Source organism: Hypanus sabinus, chromosome 1, assembly GCF_030144855.1.
Source record: "Hypanus sabinus isolate sHypSab1 chromosome 1, sHypSab1.hap1, whole genome shotgun sequence".
Lineage (NCBI taxonomy): Eukaryota > Metazoa > Chordata > Chondrichthyes > Myliobatiformes > Dasyatidae > Hypanus > Hypanus sabinus.
The window spans coordinates 36546713-36574508 of NC_082706.1; the positions used below are offsets into that span (position 1 = coordinate 36546713).

At 46.3% G+C, this 27796-nt stretch overlaps 1 protein-coding gene across 2 annotated transcripts in view; it reads left to right on the forward strand.

Moving 5' to 3' along the window:
• The first annotated feature begins 4633 nt into the window (after positions 1-4633).
• LOC132392917 (actin filament-associated protein 1-like 2) overlaps positions 4634-27796 on the forward strand; it is a 126294-nt gene continuing 103131 nt past the window's right edge. Inside the window, exon 1 of one of the 2 annotated variants that reach the window (XM_059967513.1) lies at positions 4634-4858. In XM_059967513.1, coding sequence (XP_059823496.1) covers positions 4663-4858 — 196 coding nt within the window. In that variant the 5' untranslated portion in view covers positions 4634-4662. The remainder of the gene's footprint in view (positions 4859-27796) is intronic. The other variant, XM_059967506.1, reaches the window with a different exon arrangement.

Genomic DNA, 27796 nt, shown 5'->3' on the forward strand with positions numbered 1-27796 from the left:
GAGTCCATGTCAAGATCCAAGTTCTGGGTCCGAGTCCAAGTCCTTGTCCAGGTTTTACCAGTTTGTTATCCAACGTTTACGTCCATGTTGACGTTTTTGTCCTCGCTCCCTGGCCTTCCTAGTAACTATCAATAAACTGTGATCAGTTTATACTACCCTGTGTCTGTGTCTTGCAATTGGGTCTGCTCCCAATGCCCCCAGTGTAACACTGTACCTAGTTTTTTGAACCTTTCATAAGCTTTTCTTCTTAATTAGATTTTCTACATCCTTTGTACATCATGGTTCTTTTACCCTACATCAATGTTGAATCAAAATTCAATCAGGCTCGTAAGGCACGACTTACCTTTGACAAAGCCATGCTGACTATTCCTAATCATATTATGCCTCTCCAAAAGTTCATAAATCCTGCCTCTCAGGAACTTCTCCATCAACTTACTAACCACTGAATTAAGACTCACTGGTTTATAATTTCCTGGGCAATCTCTACTCCCTTTCTTGAATAAGGGAACAACATCTGCAACCTTCCAATCCTCCAGAACCTCCTCTGTCCCTACTGATGATGCTAAGATCATTGCCAGAGGCTCAGCAATCTCCTCCCTTGCTTCCCACAGTAGCCTGGGGTATATCTTGTCCAGTCCCAGCGACCTATCCAACTTGATGCTTTCCAAAAGCTCCAGCACATCCTCTTTCTTAATGTCTATTTGCTCAAGCTTTTCAGTCTGTTGTAAGTCATCGCCAAGGTCCTTTTTCATAGTGAATACTGAAGCAAAGTATTCATTAAGTACCCCTGCTATTTCCTGCAGTTCCATACACATTTTTCCACTGTCACATTTGATTGGTCATATTCTTGCATGTCTTATCCTCTTGTTCTTCATGTACTTGTAAAATGCCTTGGGGTTTCCCTTAATCCTGTTCACCAAGCCCTTCTCATGGCCCCTTCTGGCTCTCCTAATTTCATTCTTAAACTCCTTCCTGCTAGCCTCAATTTTCTAGATCTCTATCATTACCTAGTTTTTTGAACCTTTTGTAAGCTTTTCTTTTCTTCTTGACTAGATTTTCAACTGCCTTTGTACACACTGTTCCTGTACCCTCCCATCCTTTCCCTGTCTCATTGGAACGTACCTGTGCAGAACACCACACAAATATCTCCTGAACATTTGCCACATTTTTGCTGTATGTTTCCCTGAGAACATCTGCTCCCGATTTATGCTTTCAAGTTCCTGCCTGGTAGCTACATATTTTCCCTTACTCCTGTTAAACACTTTCCCAACTTGTCTGTTCCTATCCCTCTCCAATGCCATGGTAAAGGAGATAGAATTGTGATCACTATCTCCAAAATGCACTCCCACTGAGAGACCTGACACCTGACCAGTTTAATTTCCCAATACCAGATCAAGTACAGCCTCTCCTCTTGTAGGCTTATCTACATATTGTGTCACCTTCCTGTACACAACAAACTCCACCCCATCTAAACCCTTTTCTCTAGGGAGATGCCAATAAATATTGGGGAAATTAAAATCCCCCATCATGACAACCCTGTTATTACTGCACCATTCCAGAATCTGACTCTCTATCTGCTCCTTGATGTCTCTGTTACTATTGGGTGGTCAATAAAAAACATCCAGTTGAGTTTTGACCCCTTCCTGTTTCTAACTTTCACCCACAGAGACACCACCTCCTTTTCAGCAGCCGTGACACTATCTCTGATCAGCTGTGCCATGCCCCCACCTCTTTTGCCTCCCTCCCTGTCCTTTCTGAAACATCTAAAGCCTGGCAGTCTCAGTAGCCATTCCTGTCTCTGAGCCATCCAAGTGTCTGTAATGGCCACAACATCATAGCTCCAAGTACTGATCCATGCTCTAAGCTCATCTGCTTTGTTCATGACGCTTCTTACATTAAAATAGACTCATCTGAAACTATCGGTCTGAGTGTATCCCTTCTCTATCTCCTGCCTATCCTCCCTCTCACACTGCCTACAAGCTTCCTCTATTTGTGAGCCAACCACCCTTTCCTCCATCTCTTCAGTTCGGTTCCCATTTCTAGTTTTAACTCTCCGCAATAGCCTTAGCAAACCTCCCTGCCAGGATATTGATTCCCCTCGGATTCAAGTGAGTCCTTTCTGTACAGATCACAACTGGTCCCAATGATCCAGAAATCTAAATTTCTGCCCCCTGCTCCAATCCTTCACCCATGCATTTATCCTCCACCTCACTCTATTCCTATACTCTCTGTCGCATCCCGAGATTACTACCTTCGAGGTCCTGCTTCTCAGCTTCTTTTCTAACTCCCTGTAATCTGTTTTCAGGACCTCCTCCCTTTCCTTACCTATGTTGTTGTTACCAATATGTACCATGACCTCTGGCTGTAGGGTTAATCAATAGGATTTGTCCTGCAAGCGCTTGAGAGAGAGTGTGGGAAAAAGAACAGGGAGCCATTTTTTTAAGGAGAGGCTGGGATCGAAGAAGGAGAATTGAAACAGACAATGAACATAATGTGGTGAAAGGCTCACAGAGCCCACCTAGAAGGACAGATAACCGCAGTCAGAAAATCCACATGCAGACAATGGTATCACGGAAAATGTGCAGATTACCCTTAGTTAGCTAGCTAGCACACAGCATTGGAGAAAGTTCGACGCCTCTTTCCTTGGACGTGGCTTGATTGTTTATGTTTCACTTGGACTGGGTTTTCAGGCAAAGCCGTTTCAGTACTGTGAGTAAATGGAGTGAGGCAAACTGGATTGATTATGCAACAATGAGCTCCAGTGATTATGGTTGTGTTTATACACACACACACACACACACACACACACACACACACACACACACACACGGCTATATATATATATATATATATATATATATGTGTGTGTGTGTGTGTATAAACACAACCATAAAAGTTTGAATGAACCTTCTAAAGGAAAACAAAAGGAATTACTTGTATGAATACTGACACACCCATGTAAATTTACCGTTCGCATCAACTTATATTTGTGTATAAACCTCATATAAAATGGGCTTTTTCTTTATTTTGTATTATATAGTATTATTATGTTTCTTATAGTTTAGAATATTTTGCCAATACATTTTCCATCTAAGTTTATACGGGTGTGAGTTAAGTTGACGCTTCCGGTGAACGGTAAATTTACATGGGTGTGTCAGTGTTCATACAAGTAATTCCTTTTGTTTTCCTTTAGAAGGTTCATTCAAACTTTTATGGTTGTGTTTACCCGAATCATATTTACCCTGGACATGTTTATTTAATAAAAAATAACCCCTCTCTTTCACTATTTTATCATTACATTTATTCTTTGTAATTTTCTAAAAATTTAATAAATAAATAAAAATAAAAATAAAAATGACCTTATTCCTGAGCACTGTTGAGGTACCCTGCTGTTAGCAGTGATCATTAACTCTTTATGTGCCTATGGTGAGAGGGTTAAGTGAATAATGTCTCAGAGAATCTCCTTCCATGGGTTATGAAGAGCAAGAAGGCAGTGGTCAAGGTGAGCTGAGATTCTGTTGGGATTGTACAGAGCCATTGAGAGAGAGGGAAACTGGGTTTTGATGCTCCAGTGAACGACAACGTCAGTCTCTTTATGATCTCGCAGAGTTGTGCCTTCTGCAAGCTGACAGATCAGCGTTCCGACATTCCCCTCCACATTGCTGATATACGCCACAAACAGTACTGACCCATCTCTGTGGTACAAGCATCCAATCTCCCAGCGGGAACATTAGCTCTGTTCCTCTTCCTACGGAGGCAGCCCGTGGTATTGCCAGCGGTTTCTGCTTGTATCCCGCGAGCCGCCTCCTTCTTTGTGAGTCCGAATTTGGCAGGCTAGGCTGGGCTGAATGGCCTGTTCGTGTCAAAAACTTCCTAACGTTCTATCACCCAGCCAATGAACCGGTGCCTCAACCTCTGGGGCAACCTAACCTGCGGCTCAAATGTCTCACTGAAGTTCACCGAGACGATGTCGACAGCCCAGCCACTGGATCTGGGCTGCGCCAAGGGTGACGGTTACCAAGATTTAGACCCAGTGGTTACATGGAGTGCCAGAGGTTAAGTCTCCAGGTGCCTCCCTGGCAACGAAGGCTGAGGATTTGGGAGGCTCTGGCAGTGTACAATATGTTCTGATGATTGGTGTTTAATTTATTCATTGACCTGGCTGGTTATTTGTCAAGGTGGGTCAGCAACAAGGGTGACGGTGCTCTGCTCTGGTTAGGGTCTGGGACCCAGACTCAGTCCTGAGCAGATTGATCATCCAGTCTGCCTGCCAACAGTTTTAATGACACTTTAACCTCTTTTGAGAGAAACAGAAAATTACTGGAAATACTCAGCAGGTCGGGCAGCTTCTGCCCAACCCACTGAGTTTCTAGCATCCTTGTTTTTATCTCAGGTTTGGGGCATCTGCCTTAGTTGCTTTAGTTCTGTGAATCGTTATTTCGTTTAGCTGAAACGCACCAATCACTCTGTTGACATCTCTCCACGTGTTTTACCCGTCCTGCGTGTTCTTTTCTCATCTTTGGGAAAGCTTCCCCGAGTTTGTGTTTTTTTTCCCCCCGAGAGAATACTCCACTTGCATTGTCGGCGAGAAAGACGGTGAAAACTGGACGACTCCTGCCCCTGACCAGCGCCGAGACCAGTGACAGCCTCCCAGGGCAGTAGATGGTGCTCTGTTGGGAGTTGGACCGCGGCCGAATCCTTGTTTCCTTTAATAACCGCTGTAGCTGCTGGAGACAGAAGACCGGGATTGTATCTGAGCAGAGGAGCGGCTCGGCGCCGAGACAAAGGGATCGGTGGCAGCGATGGGAGGCTGCTTACGCCGGTAACATCCGATCGCCCGCGATGGACCTGGACAAAGGTAAAAGATGCTTTTTCGCTGCCACCTCCCCCTTTAAGTCGCCGCACAATGTTTACAGTGTTTTCAGCGGGATGCAAACTTTGCTAAAACTTTTTAAATGAGATTGCAGTCATTGGGGCTGGCAGTTCTCTTTCGCACTGCCCCAACCACAGAGAGTATCGTCACTTTGTCCCGTTTTAGCCAGTCGGAAGTAATTCAGAAACCGTGGAAAATTCGGACACTGAGAAATAATAATAATAATAATAATAATAATAAAAATCACTACACCCCCTCCTTCCTTCACCCCAGGCTTCCTTCGTCAGAGCAGTTGACGAAACCAATGTTGCGGACGATGATGGACAACACTTGGAATCAGGAACATGTTACCGGCGGTCTGGTTATTCTGCAGGCTGCCGGTGTTCTGGTGAATTAGGGTGAAGAGGCAGAAAGCTGGAAACACCCGGCTGGTCGGGCAGCGTCTGCGGGGGTGGGGGTTACAGACGGAGATGGGCAATGTTTCAGGCCGGAGACTCCTCGCCTCTCAGAGCGGGACGCAGGTTTGCAGCGCCAACCTTTCCCATTTCAGTCCCTGTCCACCGGCGCCTCGCAGCGCGGGGGGAGTGAGGGAGTGACTGAGGGGGGTAGAGAGATCGCAGGTCAGACGAGGTTCCACTTACTCGCGATGAACGTTGTATTCGTTGTGGGGCCACGGCAGTTGGCCTTGAGTTTGGTCCCTGAGTGTGTGGGGGTGGGCGGTGCCTCAGGGTTTAGTTTGAATTGCCTTTATACGATCTGGCTAATTACCCCTGGAAACTGAGAGGCTTGCAAGGCCATTTCACAGGGCGTTTATGAGTCAATCACAGTGGGGTTTCGGAGTCACTAGACTAATGAGGACTGATTCCTTCCCTCAGTGAAAGAGATGGGTTACTGGGTGTTCTTCTAATTTCCTGGTCATCTGTACAGATTATCGGATGTTGCAATTCCAGATGAGCGATCTGAATTTGGTGACGAGATTTTAATGACCACAGTATTATTATCTCAAGCTTCAGAGTGACTCCAGCCAACCCAACTGTTGCCAGCACCATCATATCGGTGTGTGTGTGCCTGTCACTGTGTCTGTCTGTCTGTCACTCTGTGTGTGTGTGTGTGTGTGTGTGTGTGTGTGTGTGTGTCTGTCACTGTGTGAGTGTGTGTGTGTGCGTGTGTGCCTGTCACTGTGTCTGTCTGTCTGTCACTCTGTGTGTGTGTGTGTGTCTGTCACTGTGTGAGTGTGTGTGTGTGTGTGTGTGTCTGTCACTGTGTGAGTGTGTGTGTGTGTGTGTGTGTGTGTGTCTGTCACTCTGTGTGTGTGTGTGTGTGTGTGTGTGTGTCTGTCACTGTGTGTGTGTGTGTCTGTCTGTCTGTCACTGTGTGTGTGTGTGTGTGTGTGTGTGTGTGTGCGTGTGCCTGTCACTGTATGAGTGTGTATGTCTGTTTGTCTGTCACTGTGTGAGTGTGTGTGTGTGTGTGTGTGTGTGTGTGTGTGTGTGTGAGTGTGTGTGTGTGTGTGTGTGTGTGTGTGTGTGTGTGTGTGTGTGTGTGTGTGCGCGCGCATGTGTGACTAGGTGTCTGAGGGGAAAGGGGAAAGAGGCTGTGTTTAACTCTACTCATCCTCTTCCCCCTCCCTTTCTTTTGTTTCTTCCCCTCCTACTCCCCCTCCCTCTCACTCGGCCTCCCTTCCCCACGCTGTGTCCCTGCTGATCCTCCTAACTCCCCCTCCCTCACCTCACCCTGGACAGTACATAATGGTTCAGTGGTCGGAAATGTTGTGCCATCTCCCATTCCCCGGGGAGCGGTGCAGTCTGTTTATTGAAGATCTGAGGAATGAATAGCCTGATAACGATCTCTGAAACACCCAGAGCTGGAACTGGAGAGGAATAAATTACTTTTAGTGACCCAAAACCCCATGGTCTGGGCCTCTCCCCCCTCACAATCTGTAGCAATGAAGCTGAGACCCTCTATTAGTCACTGCAGTCAGCACGCCCCGGTGTAACGCTGAGAGAGCTACAGAGCCATGGGTTATTTTAACAATATTTCCCCAGCACTACTGAACAGCTAGATTAGCAAATCGAGAGTTCACTACACAGTTCAGAGCAGCTGGGAAACCCAGGAGACTGCAGATGCAGAAATCCGGAGCAATCGAGAGGTCAGACAGCAGCACGTGTCGGTTTGTTAGGCCGTGGAGCCAAATGTTCGAATGGAAGTGCAAGTCTGAAGGAGCACTTTAAAAGACAAGGGAGCAGTAATGGGGTGGTAGGGTAAGAACATGCGGCATAGGAGCAGCAGTCGGCCATCCGGCCCGTCAAGCCGGTCAGTAAGATCATGGCTGATCTGGCCATAGACTCATCTCCACCTACCTTCCTGTTCTCCATAACCCTCAATCGTGGGAGTGAGGGAATTCATCCCACAGCCGGGGCCTTCTCTGTTAACTGCCACTGGTTGAGCAACTACAGTGGGGAGTGGAGGCTGACAGGGAGTAACAGACGGAGACTGTGGGATGTTTGATGCTGGTGTTGGCAGAGCCCGGACAAAGACAAACCAGGTAATAGTAGCAATCCCAGGGTCTCATTTCCCTTCATTCACTGATCGGCAGAGCCATTCCGGAAACTAACTGCAGCAAATAATGGAAAACTGAAATTAAACCACGCGCCCCCCTCCCAGAACACCTTACAGTGGGCGTTCCTGCATCACCCAGTCAGGAGCCAGTACCGGCGCACTTCCACATCAGCATGGACTGCGTGAGAGCGGAGGGCGAGGGTCCGCGTGGGAGAGTGGAGAGTAAGGGTCCGCGTGAGAGGAGAGAGCGAGGGTCCGCGCGGAAGGAGGGAGCGAGGGTCCGCGTGAGAGGAGAGAGCAGGCAGCGAGGGTCCGCGTGGGAGAGCAGAGAGCGAGGGTCCGCGTGGGAGAGCAGAGAGCGAGGGTCCACGTGAGAGGAGAGCGCGAGGGTCCGCGTGGGAGAGCAGAGAGCGAGGGTCCGCGTGGGAGAGCAGAGAGCGAGGGTCCACGTGAGAGGAGAGAGCGAGGGTCCGCGTGGGAGAGCAGAGAGAGAGGGTCCGCGCGGAAGGAGAGAGCGAGTGTCCGCGTCGGAGAGCAGGCAGCGAGGGTCCGCGCGGGAGAGCAGGCAGCGAGGGTCCGCGCGGGAGAGCAGGCAGCGAGGGTCCGCGCGGGAGAGCAGAGAGCGAGGGTCCGCGCGGGAGAGCAGAGAGCGAGGGTCCGCGCGGGAGAGCAGAGAGCGAGGGTCCGCGCGGGAGAGCAGAAAGCGAGGGTCCGCGTGGAAGGAGAGAGCAAGGGTCCGCGTCGGAGAGCAGGTAGCGATGGTCCGCGTGGGAGAGCAGAGAGCGAGGGTCCGCGTGGGAGAGCAGAGAGCGAGGGTCCACGTGAGAGGAGAGCGCGAGGGTCCGCGTGGGAGAGCAGAGAGCGAGGGTCCGCGTGGGAGAGCAGAGAGCGAGGGTCCACGTGAGAGGAGAGAGCGAGGGTCCGCGTGGGAGAGCAGAGAGAGAGGGTCCGCGCGGAAGGAGAGAGCGAGTGTCCGCGTCGGAGAGCAGGCAGCGAGGGTCCGCGCGGGAGAGCAGGCAGCGAGGGTCCGCGCGGGAGAGCAGAGAGCGAGGGTCCGCGCGGGAGAGCAGAGAGCGAGGGTCCGCGCGGGAGAGCAGAAAGCGAGGGTCCGCGTGGAAGGAGAGAGCAAGGGTCCGCGTCGGAGAGCAGGTAGCGAGGGTCCGCGTGGGAGAGCAGAGAGCGAGGGTCCGCGTGGGAGAGCAGAGAGCGAGGGTCCGCGTGGGAGAGCAGAGAGCGAGGGTCCGCACGAGAGCAGGCAGCGAGGGTCCAAGTGGGAGAGCAGAGAGCGAGTGTCCGCGTGGGAGAGCAGGCAGCAAGGGTCCACGTGGGAGAGCAGAAAGCGGGGGTCCGCGTCGGAGAGCAGGCAGCGAGGGTCCGCGTGGGAGAGCAGAGAGCGAGGGTCCGCGTGGGAGAGCAGAAAGCGGGGGTCCGCGTCGGAGAGCAGGCAGCGAGGGTCCGAGTGGGAGAGCAGGCAGCGAGGGTCCGCGTCGGAGAGCAGAGAGCGAGGGTCCGCACGAGAGCAGGCAGCGAGGGTCCGTGTGGGAGAGCAGGCAGCGAGGGTCCGCGTCGGAGAGCAGGCAGCGAGGGTCCGCGTGGGACAGCAGAGAGCGAAGGTCCGCGTGGGAGAGCAGAAAGCGAGGGTCCGCGCGGAAGGAGAGAGCGAGGGTCCGCGTCGGAGAGCAGGCAGCGAGGGTCCGCGTGGGAGAGCAGAGAGCGAGGGTCCGCGTGGGAGAGCAGAGAGCGAGGGTCCGCACGAGAGCAGGCAGCGAGGGTCCGCGTGGGAGAGCAGAGAGCGAGGGTCCGCGTGGGAGAGCAGAAAGCGGGGGTCCGCGTCGGAGAGCAGGCAGCGAGGGTCCGTGTGGAAGGAGAGCAGGCAGTGATACTGTGGGTGGGGTTTCAGTAACAGTATGAATCGGGTTTCAGTAACTGTGGATGGGATCTTTAGTGAATATGTGGACAGGGATTCAGAGAAACTATGGGTGGTGGCAGGGTTTGTGTGAATAGGTGAAAGAGTTTTAACTGGGCAGGGACGTGGTTTCAGTAACAGTGAGGATGGGGTGCAGTATCACTGCAAATTTGGTTCATTAACAGTGAGGATAGGGTTCAGTATCTCTGAAGGTGGGGTTCAGTATCAGTGAGGAAGGTGTTCAGTAACAGTGAGGATGGGTTTCATTATCAGTGAGGAAGGTGTTCAGTAACAGTGAGGATGGGGTTCAGTAACAGTGAGGATGGGGTTCAGTAACAGTGAGGATGAGGTTCAGTAACAGTGAGGAAGGGGTTCAGTAACAATGAGGATAGGGTTCAGTAACAGTGAGGATGGGGTTCAGCAACAGTGAGGATGGGGTTCAGTAACAGTCAGGATGGGGTTCAGTAACAGTGAGGATGGGGTTCATTAACAGTAAGGATGGGGTTCATTAACAGTGAGGATGGGGTTCAGTATCAGTGAGGATGAGGTTCAGTAACAGTGAGGATGGGGTTCAGTATCAGTGAGGATGGGGTTCATTAACAGTGAGGATGGGGTTCAGTATCAGTGAGGATGGGGTTCAGTAACAGTGAGGATGGGGTTCAGTAACAGTGAGGATGGGGTTCAGTATCAGTGAGGAAGGTGTTCAGTAACAGTGAGGAAGCTGTTCAGTATCAGTGAGGGTGGGGTACAGCAACAGTGAGGATGGGGTTCAGTAACAGTGAGGATGGGGTTCAGTAACAGTGAGGATGGGGTTCAGTAACAGTGAGGATGAGGTTCAGTAACAGTGAGGAAGGGGTTCAGTAACAATGAGGATAGGGTTCAGTAACAGTGAGGATGGGGTTCAGCAACAGTGAGGATGGGGTTCAGTAACAGTCAGGATGGGGTTCAGTAACAGTGAGGATGGGGTTCATTAACAGTAAGGATGGGGTTCATTAACAGTGAGGATGGGGTTCAGTATCAGTGAGGATGAGGTTCAGTAACAGTGAGGATGGGGTTCAGTATCAGTGAGGATGGGGTTCATTAACAGTGAGGATGGGGTTCAGTATCAGTGAGGATGGGGTTCAGTAACAGTGAGGATGGGGTTCAGTAACAGTGAGGATGGGGTTCAGTATCAGTGAGGAAGGTGTTCAGTAACAGTGAGGAAGCTGTTCAGTATCAGTGAGGGTGGGGTACAGCAACAGTGAGGATGGGGTTCAGTAACAGTGATGATGGGGTTCAGTAACAATGAGGATAGGGTTCAGTAATAGTGAGGATGGGGTTCAGTAACAGTGAGGATGGGGTTCAGTAACAGTGAGGATGGGGTTCAGTATCAGTGAGGATGGGGTTCAGTAACAGTGAGGATGAGGTTCAGTAACAGTGAGGATGGGGTTCAGTAACAATGAGGATGGGGTTCAGTATCAGTGATGATGGGGTTCAGTAACAGTGAGGATGGGGTTCAGTAACAGTGAGGATGGGGTTCAGTATCAGTGAGGATGGGATTCAGTATCAGTGATGATGGGGTTCAGTATCAGTGAGGATAGGGTTCAGTAACAGTGAGGATGGGGTTCAGTATCAGTGTGGATGGGGTTCAGTAACAGTGAAGATGGGGTTCAGTATCAGTGAGGATGGGGTTCAGTAATAGTGAGGATGGGGTTCAGTATCAGTGAGGATGGGGTTCAGTATCAGTGTGGATGGGGTTCAGTATCAGTGAGGATGGGGTCAGTAACGGTGAGGATGGTTTCAGTATCAGTGAGGATGGGGTTCAGTATCAGTGTGGATGGGGTATAGTATCAGTGAGGATGGGGTTCAGTAATAGTGAGGATGGGGTTCAGTATCAGTGAGGATGGTTTCAGTATCAGTGTGGATGGGGTTCAGTAACAGTGAGGATGGGGTTCAGTATCAGTGAGGATGGGGTCAGTAACGGTGAGGATGGTTTCAGTATCAGTGAGGATGGGGTTCAGTATCAGTGTGGATGGGGTATAGTATCAGTGAGGATGGGGTTCAGTAATAGTGAGGATGGGGTTCAGTATCAGTGTGGATGGGGTTCAGTATCAGTGAGGATGGGGTTCAGTAACAGTGAGGATGGGGTTCAGTATCAGTGAGGATGGGGTTCAGTATCAGTGAGGATGGGGTTCAGTAACAGTGAGGATGGGGTTCAGTAACAGTGAGGATAGGGTTCAGTAACAGTGAGGATGGGGTTCAGTAACAGTGAGGATGGGGTTCAGTATCTGTGAGGATGGGGTTCAGTAACAGTGAGGATGGGGTTCAGTAACAGTGAGGGTGGGGTTCAGTAACAGTGAGGATAGGGTTCATTAACAGTAAGGATGGGGTTCAGGAACAGTGAGGGTGGGGTTCAGTAATAGTGAGGATGGGGTTCAGTATCCCTGAAGGTGGGGTTCAGTAACAGTGAGGATGAGGTTCAGTAACAGTGAGGATGCGGTCCAGTAACAGTGTGGATGGGGTTCAGTATCAGTAAGGATGGGGTTCATTAACAGTGAGGATGGGGTTCAGTAACAGTGAGGATGGGGTTCAGTATCAGTAAGGATGGGGTTCAGTAATAGTGAGGATGGGGTTCAGTATCAGTGAGGATAGGGTTCAGTAACAGTGAGGATGGGGTTCATTAACAGTGAGGATGGGGTTCAGTAACAGTGTGGATGGGGTTCAGTATCAGTGAGGATGAGGTTCAGTAACAGTGAGGATGGGGTTCACTATAAGTGAGGATGGGGTTCAGTAACAGTGAGGATGGGGTTCAGTATCAGTGAGGATGGGGTTCAGTAACAGTGAGGATGGGGTTCAGTATCAGTGTGGATGGGGTTCAGTAACAGTGAGGATGGGGTTCAGTAACAGTGAGGATTGGGTTCAGTATCAGTGTGGATTGGGGTTCAGTATCAGTGAGGATGGGGTTCAGTAATAGTAAGGATGGGGTTCAGTAACAGTGAGGATGAGGTTCAGTAATAGTAAGGATGGGGTTCGGTATCAGTGAGGATGGGGTTCAGTAACTGAGGATGGGGTTCAGTAATAGTGAGGATGGGGTTCAGTAACAGTGAGGATGGGGTTCAGTATCAGTGAGGATAGGGTTCAGTAACAGTGAGGATGGGGTTCAGTAATAGTGAGGATGGGGTTCAGTAACAGTGAGGATGGGGTTCAGTATCAGTGAGGATAGGGTTCAGTAACAGTGAGGTTGGGGTTCAGTAATAGTGAGGATGGGGTTCAGTAACAGTGAGGATGGGGTTCAGTAACTGTGAGGATGGGGTTCAGTAATAGTGAGGATTGGGTTCAGTATCAGTGTGGATTGGGGTTCAGTATCAGTGTGGATGGGGTTCAGTAACAGTGAGGATGGGGTTCAGTATCAGTGAGGATGGGGTTCAGTGATAGTGAGGATGGGGTTCAGTATCAGTGAGGATGGGGTTCAGTAACAGTGAGGATGGTTTCAGTATCAGTGAGGATGGGGTTCAGTAACAGTGAGGATGGTTTCAGTATCAGTGAGGATGGGGTTCAGTATCAGTGAGGATGGGGTTCAGTAACAGTGAGGATGGGGTTCAGTATCAGTGAGGATGGGGTTCAGTAATAGTGAGGATGGGGTTCAGTAATAGTGAGGATAGGGTTCAGTAACAGTGAGGATGGGGTTCAATAATAGTGAGGATGGGGTCCAGTATCAGTGAGGATGGGGTTCAGTAATAGTGAGGATAGGGCAGTAACAGTGAGGATGGGGTTCATTAACAGTAAGGATGGGGTTCAGTAACAGTGAGGATAGGGTTCAGTAACAGTAAGGATGGGGTTCAGTAACAGTGAGGATAGGGTTCAGTAACAGTGAGGATGGGGTTCAGTGACAGTGAGGATAGGCTTCATTAACAGTAAGGATGGGGTTCAGTAACAGTGAGGGTGGGGTTCAGTAACAGTGAGGATAGGGTTCATTAACAGTAAGGATGGGGTTCAGGAACAGTGAGGGTGGGGTTCAGTAATAGTGAGGATGGGGTTCAGCATCCCTGAAGGTGGGGTTCAGTAACAGTGAGGATGCGGTCCAGTAACAGTGTGGATGGGGTTCAGTATCAGTGTGGATTGGGGTTCAGTATCAGTGTGGATGGGGTTCAGTAACAGTGAGGATGGGGTTCAGTATCAGTGAGGATGGAGTTCAGTAATAGTGAGGATGGGGTTCAGTATCAGTGAGGATGGGGTTCAGTAACAGTGAGGATGGTTTCAGTATCAGTGAGGATGGGGTTCAGTAACAGTGAGGATGGTTTCAGTATCAGTGAGGATGGGGTTCAGTATCAGTGAGGATGGGGTTCAGTAACAGTGAGGATGGGGTTCAGTATCAGTGAGGATGGGGTTCAGTAATAGTGAGGATGGGGTTCAGTAATAGTGAGGATAGGGTTCAGTAACAGTGAGGATGGGGTTCAATAATAGTGAGGATGGGGTCCAGTATCAGTGAGGATGGGGTTCAGTAATAGTGAGGATAGGGCAGTAACAGTGAGGATGGGGTTCATTAACAGTAAGGATGGGGTTCAGTAACAGTGAGGATAGGGTTCAGTAACAGTAAGGATGGGGTTCAGTAACAGTGAGGATAGGGTTCAGTAACAGTGAGGATGGGGTTCAGTGACAGTGAGGATAGGCTTCATTAACAGTAAGGATGGGGTTCAGTAACAGTGAGGGTGGGGTTCAGTATCAGTGAGGATGGGGTTCAATATGAGTGAGGGTAGGGTTCAGTAACAGTGTGGATGGGGTTCAGTATCAGTGAGGATGAGGTTCAGTAACAGTGAGGATGGGGTTCAGTATCAGTGAGGATGGGGTTCAGTAACAGTGAGGGTGGGTTTCAGTAACAGTGAGGGTGGGGTTCAGTATCATTGCAGTTGGGCATTGAGTGAAGGCACTTTCAGGGATTCAGTAGTAGTAATGGCAGGGTTTTCAAAACTCTGTTGATCAGGTTTCTGTGAAGTTCTCGCAGGTTTCATTGATGGTTTGGATGTTGTATCGGTAACTGTGCGCATGCTTTCTTTACACTAGGGTGGGTTTCAGTGAAGTTGTGGCTGGTAAATCGATGTTACATTGTGGGAGGGGTCTCAGTGGAGGTATGGTCAAGGTTTTAGTGGAGATGTGGCCGGGGTTTCAGTGATGGTGTGGGTGGGGTTTCAGTGACGGTGTGGGTGTGGCTTCAGTGATGGTGTTGGAGGGGTCTCTGTGACAATGTGGCTGGGGTCTCATTGTGGGAAGGGTCTGTGGAGGTGTGGGCAGGGTTTTAGTAACAGTGTGGGAGGAGATTTGTGTGAATATCGGGACAGGGTTTCAATGGTGTGCGTGGGCGGGGTTTCAGCAATAGTGTAATTGGGGTTTCTGTGATGGTATGAGCAGGGTTTCAGTGAAATGGTAGTCGTGGGTGTACTTTCATTACGTCAATAAGAAATAGCAGTTGAATTAGGACTATTCCCCCTCTCAGTCCCATTCTTGTGCCGGCCCCCCTTACCCTTTCATGCCCTGACTAATCAAAAACCCGTCGACCTCCGCCTTAAGTACACAGAGCCCCCACAGAGCCTATGGCAACAAATTTCATATTCCTCCCCATCACCATTCTAAATGAATGTCCCTCTATTCTGAGGCTTTGTCCTCTGGTCCTAGACTCCCCCACTATAGGAAACATAATCTCCACATCCACTCTATCTGTGTCCTCTGGTCCTAGACTCCCCCACTATAGGAAACATCATCTCCTCATCCACTCTATCTGTGTCCTCTGGTCCTAGACTCCCCCACTATAGGAAACATCATCTCCACATCCACTCTATCTGTGTCCTCTGGTCCTAGACTCCCCCACTATAGGAAACATCATTTCCACATGCACTCTATCTGTGTCCTCTGGGCCTAGACCCCCACTATAGGAAACATCCTCTCCACATCCACTCTATCTGTGTCCTCTGGTCCTAGTCTCCCCCACTACAGGAAACATCCTCTTCACATCCACTCTATCTGAGTCCTCTGGTCCTAGACTCCCCCACTACAGGAAACATCCTCTCTACATCCACTCTATCTGTGTCCTCTGGTCCTAGACTCCACCACTACAGGAAACATCCTCTCTACATCCACTCTATCTGTGTCCTCTGGTCCTAGACTCCCACACGATAGGAAACACCCTCTCCACATCCACTCTATCGGGGCCTTTCAACACTCAATAGGTTTCTTTTTTGTAATTTATTTTTTATTGAAGTTCATCATCAAACAAACATTTCCGTAAGATGTATTTCAGATATTGCAAGTATATATCATATAATCATATATATCTCACAAATCTCCACAAAGTATTTATCTGAGGTATACACTTATAGAAAAGAGTGGGGAAAAAAACAAGCAAAAGGAAAGAACTATGTACAAGTAGGGAGTGATCTTTTTTTTACAACAGGTTCATTGATTTGTGAGAATAAAATCAGGCCTATGAGGCATTATGTAGTTAAACCATTTTTCCCAGTATGAATCAAATTGTTCCAGCTTATGGTTAACAGATGCTGTTATCTTCTCCATTTTGTAAATGTCCATTGTAATTTCCATCCATGTATTTAAAGTTGGGCTCTCCTGTGATAACCATTTCCTAGTAAGAGTCTTTTTACCAGCCACCAACAGTATATTCATTAAATATTTAGCTCTTTTCAACCATTCTTGAGGTATATATCCAAAATATATGGTCTTACTCTCCAAGGGTATTTCACATTTAAAGATGTCGTGTAGGGCATTGTGTATCCCCCTCCAATAGTTTTTGATAACAAAAAATATGATAATAATTTGCATTTTGATTTCCACAATTTCTCCAGCAAACAGGGAGGTTACTATCATAATGGGATTTCTGAGAAGGTGTAATAAAATATCTTACCAAGTTTTTCCATCCAAACTCCCTCCATTTCTGTGAACTGGTACACTTCCATTGATATCTCCATATTGTTGTCCATTCTTCCTCAGATATAATTATCCCTCCTTCCTTCTCCCATTTTGTTTTAATCTATGAAGTCGAATATGTTTTAAGATTTGACAACCCCTTATCCATGCTTGAAATGATTCTACTACCATTATCAGAATTATATGCTTTTCTAAATAGCTCTATCAAGCATGTACTTGCCTTGGTTACATTTTTAAGTGTCTTATTAACATATTGTTGCATCTGTAAATACCGATAAAAATCTTGTTTTTCTATTAAGTGTTTCTCTTTAAGCATTTCAAAACTGAACAGTGTTCCTTCTTTCATTATGTTGCAAAGAACTGTTATTCCTTTAGCTGTCCAGTCCTTAAATCTAGCATCAAATTTATTTGGTGTAAAATCTGAGTCATATGCACACTATTTAAGAATTGCAATATCTTCCTCTAGATTATATTCTTTTATAGTAGTTTTCCATATTTTAAGAGACAATTTCACCCATGGGTTATCAATAGTATTTATGGACCTTTGCAGGATGTTATCAAAATTGCTTGTATGGGGATGGGGAGTACCCGCTCCTCAATGTTTTTCCCATTGAGCGTCATATGATATGACCAACATATCACAGCTCTCAACTGTGCTGCAAAATAATAATCTCTGAGAAGGTAGGCCCCATCCCCCCTTTTCCTTTGCTAATTGCAAAGTTTTGAGACAAACTCTAGGCCTTTTACCCTGCCAAATATATCTTGATAGCATCTTGTTCCATTCATTGAATTGATTTTGATTCATCTCTATTGGTAGGGTCTGAAAGAGATATAACAGTCTGGGCAGTATATTCATTTTAATAGACTCAATCCTTGAACTGAGACTGAAAAAAGGAATCAGGTTCCATCTTGCTATATTTTCCTTAATTTTTATATATAAAGACTGATAATTACATTCTGATAATTTTGCCAAATCTTTTGGCATAATGATGCTCAAATTACATTAGGAAGGAAACGGTGATGAGTAGACTGATGGGACTGAAGGCTGACAAATCCCCAGGTCCACATGGTCTGCACCCTAGGGTACTAAAGGAGGTGGCCCTGGAAATTGCGGATGCATTGGTAATCATTTTCCAATGTTCCTTAGATTCAGGATCAGTTCTTGAGGATTGGAGAAGGGCTAATGTTATCCCAATTTTTAAGAAAGGAGGGAGGGAGAAAACAGAGAACTATTGACTTGTCAGCCTGACATCAGTGGTGGGGAAGATGCTAGAGTCCATTATTAAGGATGAAATAGTGGCATATCTAGACAACAGTGATAGGATTGGGCCAAGCCAGCATGGATTTACCAAGGATAAATCATGCTTGACTAATCTGCTGGAGTTTTTCGAGAATGTAACCAGGAAGTTAAACGGGGGAGATCCAATGGATGCAGTGTACCTCGATTTTCAGAAGGCATTTGATAAGGTCCCACATAGGAGATTGCTGGGTAAAATCAAAGCTCAGGGCATCGGGGGGAAGATATTGACATGGATAGAAAACTGGTTGGCAGATAGAAAGCAAAGGGTAGCGGTGAATGGGTGTTTCTCGGAATGGCAGGTGGTGACTAGTGGGGTGCCACAGGGCTCGGTATTGGGACCACAGCTGTTTACCATTTACATTAACGATTTAGATGAAGGCATTGATAATAACATCAGCAAATTTGCTGATGATATTAAGCTGGCAGTGTGACATATGATGAGGATGTTAGGAGAATTCAGGGTGACTTGGCTAGGCTGGGTGAGTGGGCAGATACTTGGCAGATGACGTTTAATGTGAATAAGTGTGAGGTTATCCACTTTGGAAGTAAGAACAGGAAGGCAGATTATTATCTGAACGGTGTGGAGCTAGGTAAGGGAGAAATACAAAAGAGATCTAGGAGTCCTTGTTCATCAGTCACCGAAGGTGAATGAGCAAGTGCAGCAGGCAGTGAAGAAGGCTAATGGAATGTTGGCCTTTATTACAAAGGGAATTGAGTACAAGAGCAAGGAAATCCTTTTGCATTTGTACAGAGCCCTGGTGAGACCACACCTGGAGTATTGTGTACAGTTTTGGTCTCCAGGGTTAAGGAAGGACATCCTGGCTGTAGAGGAAGTGCAGCGTAGATTCACGAGGTTAATTCCTGGGATGTCCGGACTGTCTTACGCAGAGACATTAGAGAGACTGGGCTTGTACACGCTGGAATTAAGGAGATTGAGAAGGGATCTGATTGAAACATATAAGATTATTAAGGGATTGGACAAGATAGAAGCAGGAAATATGTTCCAGATGCTGGGAGAGTCCAGTACCAGAGGGCATGGTTTGAGAATAAGGGGTAGGTCATTTAGGACAGAGTTAAGGAAAAGCTTCTTCTCCCAGAGAGTTGTGGGGGTCTGGAATGCACTGCCTCGGAAGGTAGTGGAGGCCAATTCTCTGGATGCTTTCAAGAAGGAGCTAGATAGGTATCTTATGGATATGGGGACAAGGCAGGAACTGGGTATTGATAGTAGATGATCAGCCATGATCTCAGAATGGTGGTGCAGGCTCGAAGGGCCGAATGGTCTACTTTTGCACCTACTGTCTATTGTCTATTTGAAAGACTCTGTGTGCCATGCCCAGGGGTATCGAATTTCTCTGGGTGGGCTATAGTAATATGAAAGTAATTGGGTTTTATCTATGTTGATGTTGTATCCTGATAATTGACCATATTGTTCAAAGGATTGCATCAATTTAGGTAAAGAGTATGTTGGTTGCCCTAGATAGATCAAAATGTCATCCGCATAACAAGACAATTTATGCTCCCTTTAGTAGTAATTCCCCTGATATCTTCATTTTGTCTGATGTATTGAGCTAATGGTTCCAGATATAATACGAAGAGTAGTGGTGACCATGCACAACCCTGTCTCGTGCCCCTTTCTAGGGTGAGACTATTTGATAAATATCCATTGATTTTAATCCTGGCAGTAGGATTGTCATATAATGTCTATATGGTTTTAATAATTGAGTCTTAGAAACCAAATCTATGTAAGACTCTGTAAAGAAAATTTCAATTAACCGAATCAAATGCCTGTTCAGCATCCAAGCTTATCACTATTGCTTAAATTTTATTTTTTTGTATATGATCCATAATGTGAAGTGTCCTTCGTATATTGTCTTGTGTCTGGCGTTATCGTATAAAACCTGTCTGATCGTTACATATCAGTATGGGTAGAAACTCCTCTAATTGTTTGGCCATGATGGAGATAAATAATCTATCATCTACATTAAGAGCGGATATTGGTCTAAATGACCCACATTCCATTTTATCCTTGCCTTCTTTCGGTATAGCTGAAATTATCGCTTCCTTCCAACTGGGTGGCATTTGCGCCTTTTTTAGAGCCCAGTTCAGTGTGGGGAGTAAAACAGGAATTAACTCACTTTTAATTTCTGTGTACCAGTCTGCTGTATACCCATCTGATCCTGGTGACTTGCTTAATTTAAGCCTACTAATTGCAGCTTTTAGTTCAATGTCAGTTATGTCAGCAGTCATCATTCTATTTCATTCTTCCCTTAAAGTGGGTAACTCCAGAGAATTCAAGAAGGTGTCAATTTGGGTTATGCTTCCCCCTGGAACTTTGGAATATAGAGTTTTGTAAAACACTTCAAAAACTTCATGAATTTCACTTAGCTTATTTTTTTATCATTTTCGTTCTTGGGCCCCTAATTCTATGAATTATATTTTCTGCTATCTTTTTTTTTCAGTGTCCATGCCAGTATTTTCATAGATTTTGATCCACTTTCATAATGTCTCTGTTTCAGAAACATTAAGTTTTTCCTGATTTCTTGCATAGCCAAACTATTAATTTCATTCCTAATTCTTTTAATTTCCCCTAATGTATCCTGTGCCAAATTCAATTTGTGTTTTTTCTGTAGTTCCTTCAGCCTATTTTGTAATTCCTCTAATGTTTTATTCCTTATTTTTTTCTTATATGAAGATATCGCTATAAATTTCCCTCTTAAGACCGCCTTCAGAGCATCCCATAAAATGGGAGGTGAAATTTCTCCATTATCATTAAATTCTAAGTAGAGACCAATTTCTTTTTAAATCCTTAAATTACGGACCATTGAGTAAACTTGAATTTAGTTTCCAAATAGTATTCTTTGGTTGTAGGTCAAAATCAACAGATAAATATATAGGTGCATGGTCACTTACATCTATTATCCCAATTCCACAGGTGTTTATTTTGTCTTTGTCTTTTCAAATGTTATGAAATAGTCTATTCTTGTATATACAGAATGGGGAGCAGAATAATGAGTGTAATCCCTTCTGTCGGGGAAAAGGTCCCTCCATATACCAATTAAACCAACATCCTCAAAAAGTGTATTAACTTTCTTATGTAAAGATTTTGTTTCATAGGTTTTTCTATTGGAAGAGTCTAAGTTTGGTTGTAATTGTAAATTTAAGTCTCTCCCACATATCAGGAGGCCTTCTGTTTCCGTTACCATAATATCAGTAATTTTCTGAAAGAAACCATTATCACTCCCCAGGGGTGCGTATATATTCAATAGAGTAACTGAATTGCTGTCTATATTCCCCCTTACCAGAATATATCTCCCCTCTTTATCTCCCACTTAGAATACTTTTTCAAAATTTAGCTTACTTGAGATAAGAATAGCAACTCCTCTCCTATGTCCTGGTTTATATGAGGAGAAAAACAGATTAGTGGAGCCCATTCACTTTAGTTTTTTTATGCTCATTATCACTTAAATGAGTTTCCTGTAAATATACTACATGGGCTTGTTCTTTTTTCATTTTGGATAAAATTCTATTACTTTGATTTGATTTAATAGCCCATTGACATTAAAAGAAATGAATTTTACGTTGTCCTTAGCCATCTGTATTTATCTGTCAATGTATCATTGAAATTAGAGTAAAACTTAATCGATCTACTCCCTGAACAAATAAGAACCAAGAAACGCAAATAATAACAAAAATGGCAACGAACGTGTGATCCCAAGGCTGAGGTCTCTAGTAGATGACCCTGCGTTGAGCTAGAGGAAATGTCTAGCTGTGGGAGATAACCCCTCCTCCTCGTGAGTTGAGGGCACCCATTGCAGTATTCATAAAAGTCAGTGAACAATTCCATTACACAGAAAAGATTTCCCTGACACCCACACACATATATATACACACACACATTACACACATACACATATATGCACATATATATATATTCCTATTTTGGTGGGGAAAAAGGAGTAAGTGAGCAAATAAAGAATAACAGCTAAGTAATATAAAATCCATATTATAATAAGTATTTCTCGAGATAGGTATATCACCGTCTACTTTTGCTTCCGTTTAGCTTCTCAACATTTTTAAAGTTAGCCAAACCTTATGGCTGTTCTGGAGGGGGTGAGGACTGTCTGGAAAACTCCTGGTCTCTTTCTGATATACTTCTCTCGACCTCCTCCTGTCTCCTGCCTTCTCGATTTTCGCACTATTTCCCAAGCCGAGTGGGATAATTCCTCTGCCAGGCTTTCCCTCGGTTTGATCACGCTGATGGGCAACCCTCTGGCCTTCATGTCTGTAGTCGCCTCTTCCACTGTCTGGTACAACCGTGTCCCGTCTTCATAAAACGCTCGAAGTTTAGCAGGGTATGGAGTTTGAAATGTAATCCTTTCTTGCTTTAATATTCACTTTACTTCAGAGTATTCTTTACATTTCTGCAGGACCGCAGGGGGGTAATCTTGGTCGAAATATATTAATTTATCGCCTAAAAACACCCTCTTCTTACACCAGGCCCTTCGTAGAATCTCCGCCTTGGTACTGTACCGAAGGAATTTAATTATTATTGAGCGTGGCTTATCTCGGGTAGGCTTCGGGATGAGCGCGCGATGCGTTCTCTCGATTTCCAGTTCCATATTTGAGGGAAGCACCAGCATCTCCCGCAGCAACGTTCCGACAAACTCCGTCACAGACAAGCCCTCCAATCCTTCGGGAACGTTGTAGGTTCTGATATTTTTACGCCGTGATCTTCCCTCCAAGTCAAGCAGTTTACCTTCTTGGTGATTTAATATTTTTATCGTCTTACTCAGTATTCGTTCCACATTTTGAACGCGATCTTCCACCTTCTCAATTCGAGTCTCTGCCACCGCTATTTTTTGATTGACGTTGGCGAGCTCTGACTTAATATCATGTAGCTGCTGCTTTATATCTTTGAAGAACTCCCTTATCTCTTTCAGAATTTCGATCATATTCGCCGCTTCGCCTGAATGACCTCGCTAGCACGCGGTCGGGTAGGAGAGCCACTTGCTGCACTCCTCTCGGCCGCAGGCTCTGCAGAGTTGCTTTTTTATATTTCCATTCCTTTTCCCCATTCTTGCCCCTCTTTTCAGTTCAAATATTTTTCAAAAAATACTGTATTTGATGGGTTAACGGTTAATACTATATTTGATGCGTTTTTCCGGAGGAGCTAGCGACTTAAGCTGCCATTCTCGACGATGACATCACTGGAAACCTCAACACTCAATAGGTTTCAATGAGATTCCCCTCCCCATTCTTCGTAATTCCAGCGAGTACAGGCCCGGAGCCTCACTTGATAACCCTTCCTCTGAACTCTCTCCAATTCTCACATTTCTTCTTTGATAAGGAGCTCAGAATTACTTGCAATACTCCAAATGAGGCCTCACCAGTTCTTTATAAAGCCTCAACATTACATCCTTGCTTTTATATGCCAGTCCCCTCAAACCAAATGCCAACATTGCATTTGCCTTCCTTATCACTGACTCAACTCACAAGTTAACCTTCAGGGAATCCTGCATGAGGACTCCCAAGGCCCTTTGTACTTCAGAGTTTTGAATCTTTCTACCTGTTTAGAAAATAGTCTGTGATTTTGTTTCTTCCACTAAAATGTGTGATCGTACACTTCCTGACATTTTATTTCATCTGTCTCTTCTTTGCCCATTCTGCTAATCCGTCTAAATCTTTCTGCAGCCCATCTCTGCCAGCCCTAGGGATTCCCCCCTCCCCCCGGGGATCGCCCTTCTCCCCGGACACTCCCTTCCCTCCCCTCCTCGTGGGCTGCACATCTCTCTCCGAAGTTGCTATATCCCTGCCAAGGGGGCCTTGTTGTGCCCAGATCCCGTGAATTCCCCTGGAGTCTGGTGAAGTCACCACCGCTCTGGGCCTGTGAATGGACAGCACTCTGCTGAGACAGTTCTCTGGGTGGGGACTCCTTCGGTAGGAGGACCCTTGCTGCACTGTAGATTGAGAGGACAAGAGTCTGTACTGAGGAATCACTCCGTAGTCAGTGAGGTCGAAGCAGCTGATTTCTTGCATCGGGCTGAAGATACAACAGCCCGAAATCAGCACATCCACCAAGCTCAAAGGCTCTCAATGATCCTTCAGGCTCTTCTTACACAGAAGTCTTTGTAAATGTAAATGTCTTGAGTAGTGGGAGGTTCACAACTACAGATATGCTGGGTTGTTACGTCTCCGTCTAAATGTGCAATGTACACTTTATAGTCATTTGCAATAAATAATATACACAGTAAGATATGAACAGTCAATATAGTTTAGAAATCAATGGCATCAGCATTAATCAATCAGTCTGATGGCCTGGTGGAAGAAGCTGTCCCGAAGACTGTTGGTCCTGGCTTTAATGATGTGGTACTGTCTCCTGGAAGGTAGCAGTTGGAACAGTTTGTGGTTGGGGTGACTCGGGTCCCCAATGATCCTGTCTTTGTAAATACACCTGTCTTTGTAAATGCCCTGAATAGTGGGAAGTTCACATCTACAGATGCACTGGGCTGTCCACACCACACCACTCTCTGCAGAGCCCTGTGATTGAGGGAGGTACAGTTCCCATACCAGGCAGTGATGCAGCCAGTCAGGATGCTCTCAATTGTGCCCCTGCAGAAAGTCGTTAGGATCTGGGGGCCCGTACCAAACTTCCTCAACCGACTGAGTTGAAAGAGGTGCTGTTGTGCCTTTTTCACCACACAGCTGGTGTGTACAGACTACATGAGGTCCTCGGTGATGTTTATGCTGAGGAAATTAAAGCTGTTCACCCTCTCAACCCCAGATCCATTGATCTCAATAGGGGTTAGCCTGTCTCCGTTCCTCCTGTAATCCACAACCAGCTCCTTTGTTTTTGTGACATTGAGGGAGAGGTTGTTTTCTTGACACCACTGTGTCAGGGTGACGACTTCCTCCCTGTAGGTCACCTCGTTATTGTTCAATGTAGTGTCATCGGCAAATTTAATTAGCAGATTGGCGACTCAGTTGTGTGTATACAGGGACTAAAGGAGGGGACTTAGTACACAGCCCCGAGGGGCTCCTGTGTTGAGACTCAGAGGGCTGGAGAACTCTGGCAGTTTGTCTTGTCCATAAGAAGCAGGCCATGTCCAACCAACCCTGTTCTACATCAGCAGCAAAGTGGTGGATGAGTTCATCTCAGCTCCTGACTTTACCATGGGCCAAGTGCTAACCTCCAGGGATGAAGTAAACACCAAGGCTGCATTTGGTGGAGCCTGGACCCTGAGGTGGGTGAGGGAGAGGACACTCTGCTGGATGGAGTTATACCTCGCAGAATGGGAGATGTATGCAGTGTCCCTGGCCGAGCCATGAGAAACAAAAGAGCATATTTTCATTTAAACGGTAAAAAAGATTGCAGCATGCAGCTGTGCAGAGGGACTTGGGAGTGCTCGTGCATGAATCACAAAAGGTCGGTTTGCAGGTGCAGCAGGCTGTCAAGAAGGCAAATGGAATGTTGGCTTTCATTGCTAGAGGGATTGAGTTTAAGAGCAGGGAGGTTATGATGAAACCATACAGGGTATCGGTGAGGCCGCACCTGGAGTACTGTGTGCAGTTATGCTCTCCAGACTTGAGGAAGGATATACTGGCTTTGGAGGCGGTGCAGAGGAGGTTCACCAGGTTGATTCCAGAGATGAGGGGGTGAGGCTATGAGGAGAGATTGAGTCACCTGGGATTGTACTCACTGGAATTCAGAAGGATGAGAGGAGATCTTATAGAAACATAAAATTATGAAACGGATGGATAAGATAGAGGCAGGAAAGTTGTTTATGCTGGTAGGGGAGGCTAGAACTAGGGGACATAGCCTCAAGATTTGGGGGAGTAGATTTAGGATGAAGTTGAGGAGGAACTGATTGTCCCAGAGGGTGGTAAATCTGTGGAATTCTCTGCCCAATGAAGCAGTGGAGGCTACCTCAGTAAATATATTTAAGACAAGGTTGGATAGATTTTTGCATAGTAGGGCAATTAAAGGGTTATTGGGAAAAGGCGGAGATGAGTAGGTGGAGATGAGTCCATGGCCAGATCAGCCATGATCTTATTGACTGGCGGAGCAGGCTCGAAGGGCCACGTGGCCGACTCCTGCTCCTAGTTCTTAGGTTCTTATGAGCCATCCTCAGCTGTTTCATCATTCCACTGTAGGTCAGGAGTGGGGATGTTTGCTGCTGACTGCACAACCTTCAGCACTGTTCGTGAAAAACAAGTGCTGGACAAATGCAGCAAGTTCTGGGCAGTATCCAGGCCTGGGCTGGCATGTGACAGGTAACCCTGGCACTGCACAAATGCCAGGCAACGCCAACGTCCAACAAGAGAGAATCCAGCTGCCAGCCCCTGGCATTCGGCACTACCGTGGCCTGGCACTGGAGCTGCCACGTGCACAAGTGTGGCCACAAGGATAGGTTAGTGGCTGGACACCCTGCAGCTAGTAACCATGTACACCGTCCACAACTCAGGAGAAACGTGTGGGTATTACCCCATGCAAGTTGACTTCTGAGCTGTACACCACGAGACCATAACACATAGGAGCAGAATTAGGCCTTTCCCCCATTGATTCAGCTCCATATTATCCCTCTCAACCCCATTCTCCTGCCTTTTCCCCATACCCCTTGTCACCCTGACAAATCAAGAAACTAGTAATCTCCGTTTTAAACGTACTCAGTGATTAGGGTTCCTCAGCCGTCTGGGGCAATGAATTCCACGGGTTCTCCACCCGCTGGCTAAAAAACTTCAATCGCATTTCTATTCAAAATTGAGGTTCCTCTATTCTGAGTCTGTGCCCTCTGGTCCTAGCCTCACCCACTATAGGAAACACCCACTCTTTCTAGACTTTTTAACATTCGATGAGATCCCAACCACCCCCAACCCCAATCTTCTAAACTCCAACAAGTTCAGGCCCAAAGCCATCAAACACCACTCATAGTTAACCCTTTCGTTCCTGGGATCATTCTTGCAAACCTCTTCTGGACTCTCTCCAATGCCAGCACATCTTTTGATAAGGGGCCCAAAACTGCCACAATACTCCACGTGTGGGCTGACCAATGCCTTATAAAGCCTCAGTATTATGTGTTTGCTTTTATATTCTAGTCCTCTCGAAATGAATGCCAACGTTGTATTTGCCTGATTCAACCTGCAAGTTAATCTTTAGAGAATTCTGCACAAGGACTCCTAAATCCCCCTGTACCTTTGATTTTGAATTTTCTCCCCACTTAGAAAATCGTCTATGCTTTTATTCTTTCTACTGAAGTGCACGACTGTACACTCCCCGACACTATATATTCCATCTGTCACTTCTCCACCCATTCTTCTACTCTATCTAAGTCCTTCCGCAGACTCTGTGCTTCATCAACACACCTACCCCTCCACCTATCTTTGTATCGTCCACAAACTTGGCCACAAGGCCATCACTGCTGTCATCCAGATCATTGATGTATAACAGGGAAACAGTTGGTCTGAATACAGACCCCCAGTGAAACAGCACTAGTCACCGGCAGCCAACCAGAATATGCCCCCTTTATTCCCACTCTTTGCCTCCATGCTAGTATCTTTCCTGTAATACCATGGGCTTCTATCTTGTTAAGCAGCCTCATGTGCAGAACCTTCTGAAAAACCAAGTCAACAACTTCCATTGCCTCGCTTTTGTCTATCCTGCTAGTTATTTCCTCACAGAATTCCAACAGATCTGTCACGCAAGATTTCCCCTTAAGGAAACCCATGCCTTTGTGAAATCACAAAGGAGAGCAGGCCTTTATCACCTGCTTCCAGATGCCCCAAAACTTCATACTTAATAATGAACTTCAATATTTTTCCAGGTACTGAGGTCTAATTTCCTTTCTCCTGACTTCCTCCCTTTTTAAAGAGTGCAGTGACATTTGCAATTTTCCAGTCCTCCAGAACCATTCCAGAATCTAATGATTCTTGAAGCATCATAACTAATGCCTCCACAATCTCTTCAGCTACCTCTTTCGGAATCCTGTGGTATAACTGGTGCTAGAAAAATTGTGAACCATGTAGAATTTTCTCTATCTGCATAAATTGGCCTAAAATGTGATTAGGTCTTCACGTAAATCCTAAAGCTAGATAAAGAGAACCCAATTAAATAAATAACACAAAGAAGTTATAATTTGCTCACTTATTTATTGAGAAAAATGATCCAACATTACATGTATTTGTTGGAAAAAGTTTGTGAACCTCTGGGGTAATGCCTTCTACAAAAGCTATTTGAGTCAGGAATTCCAAT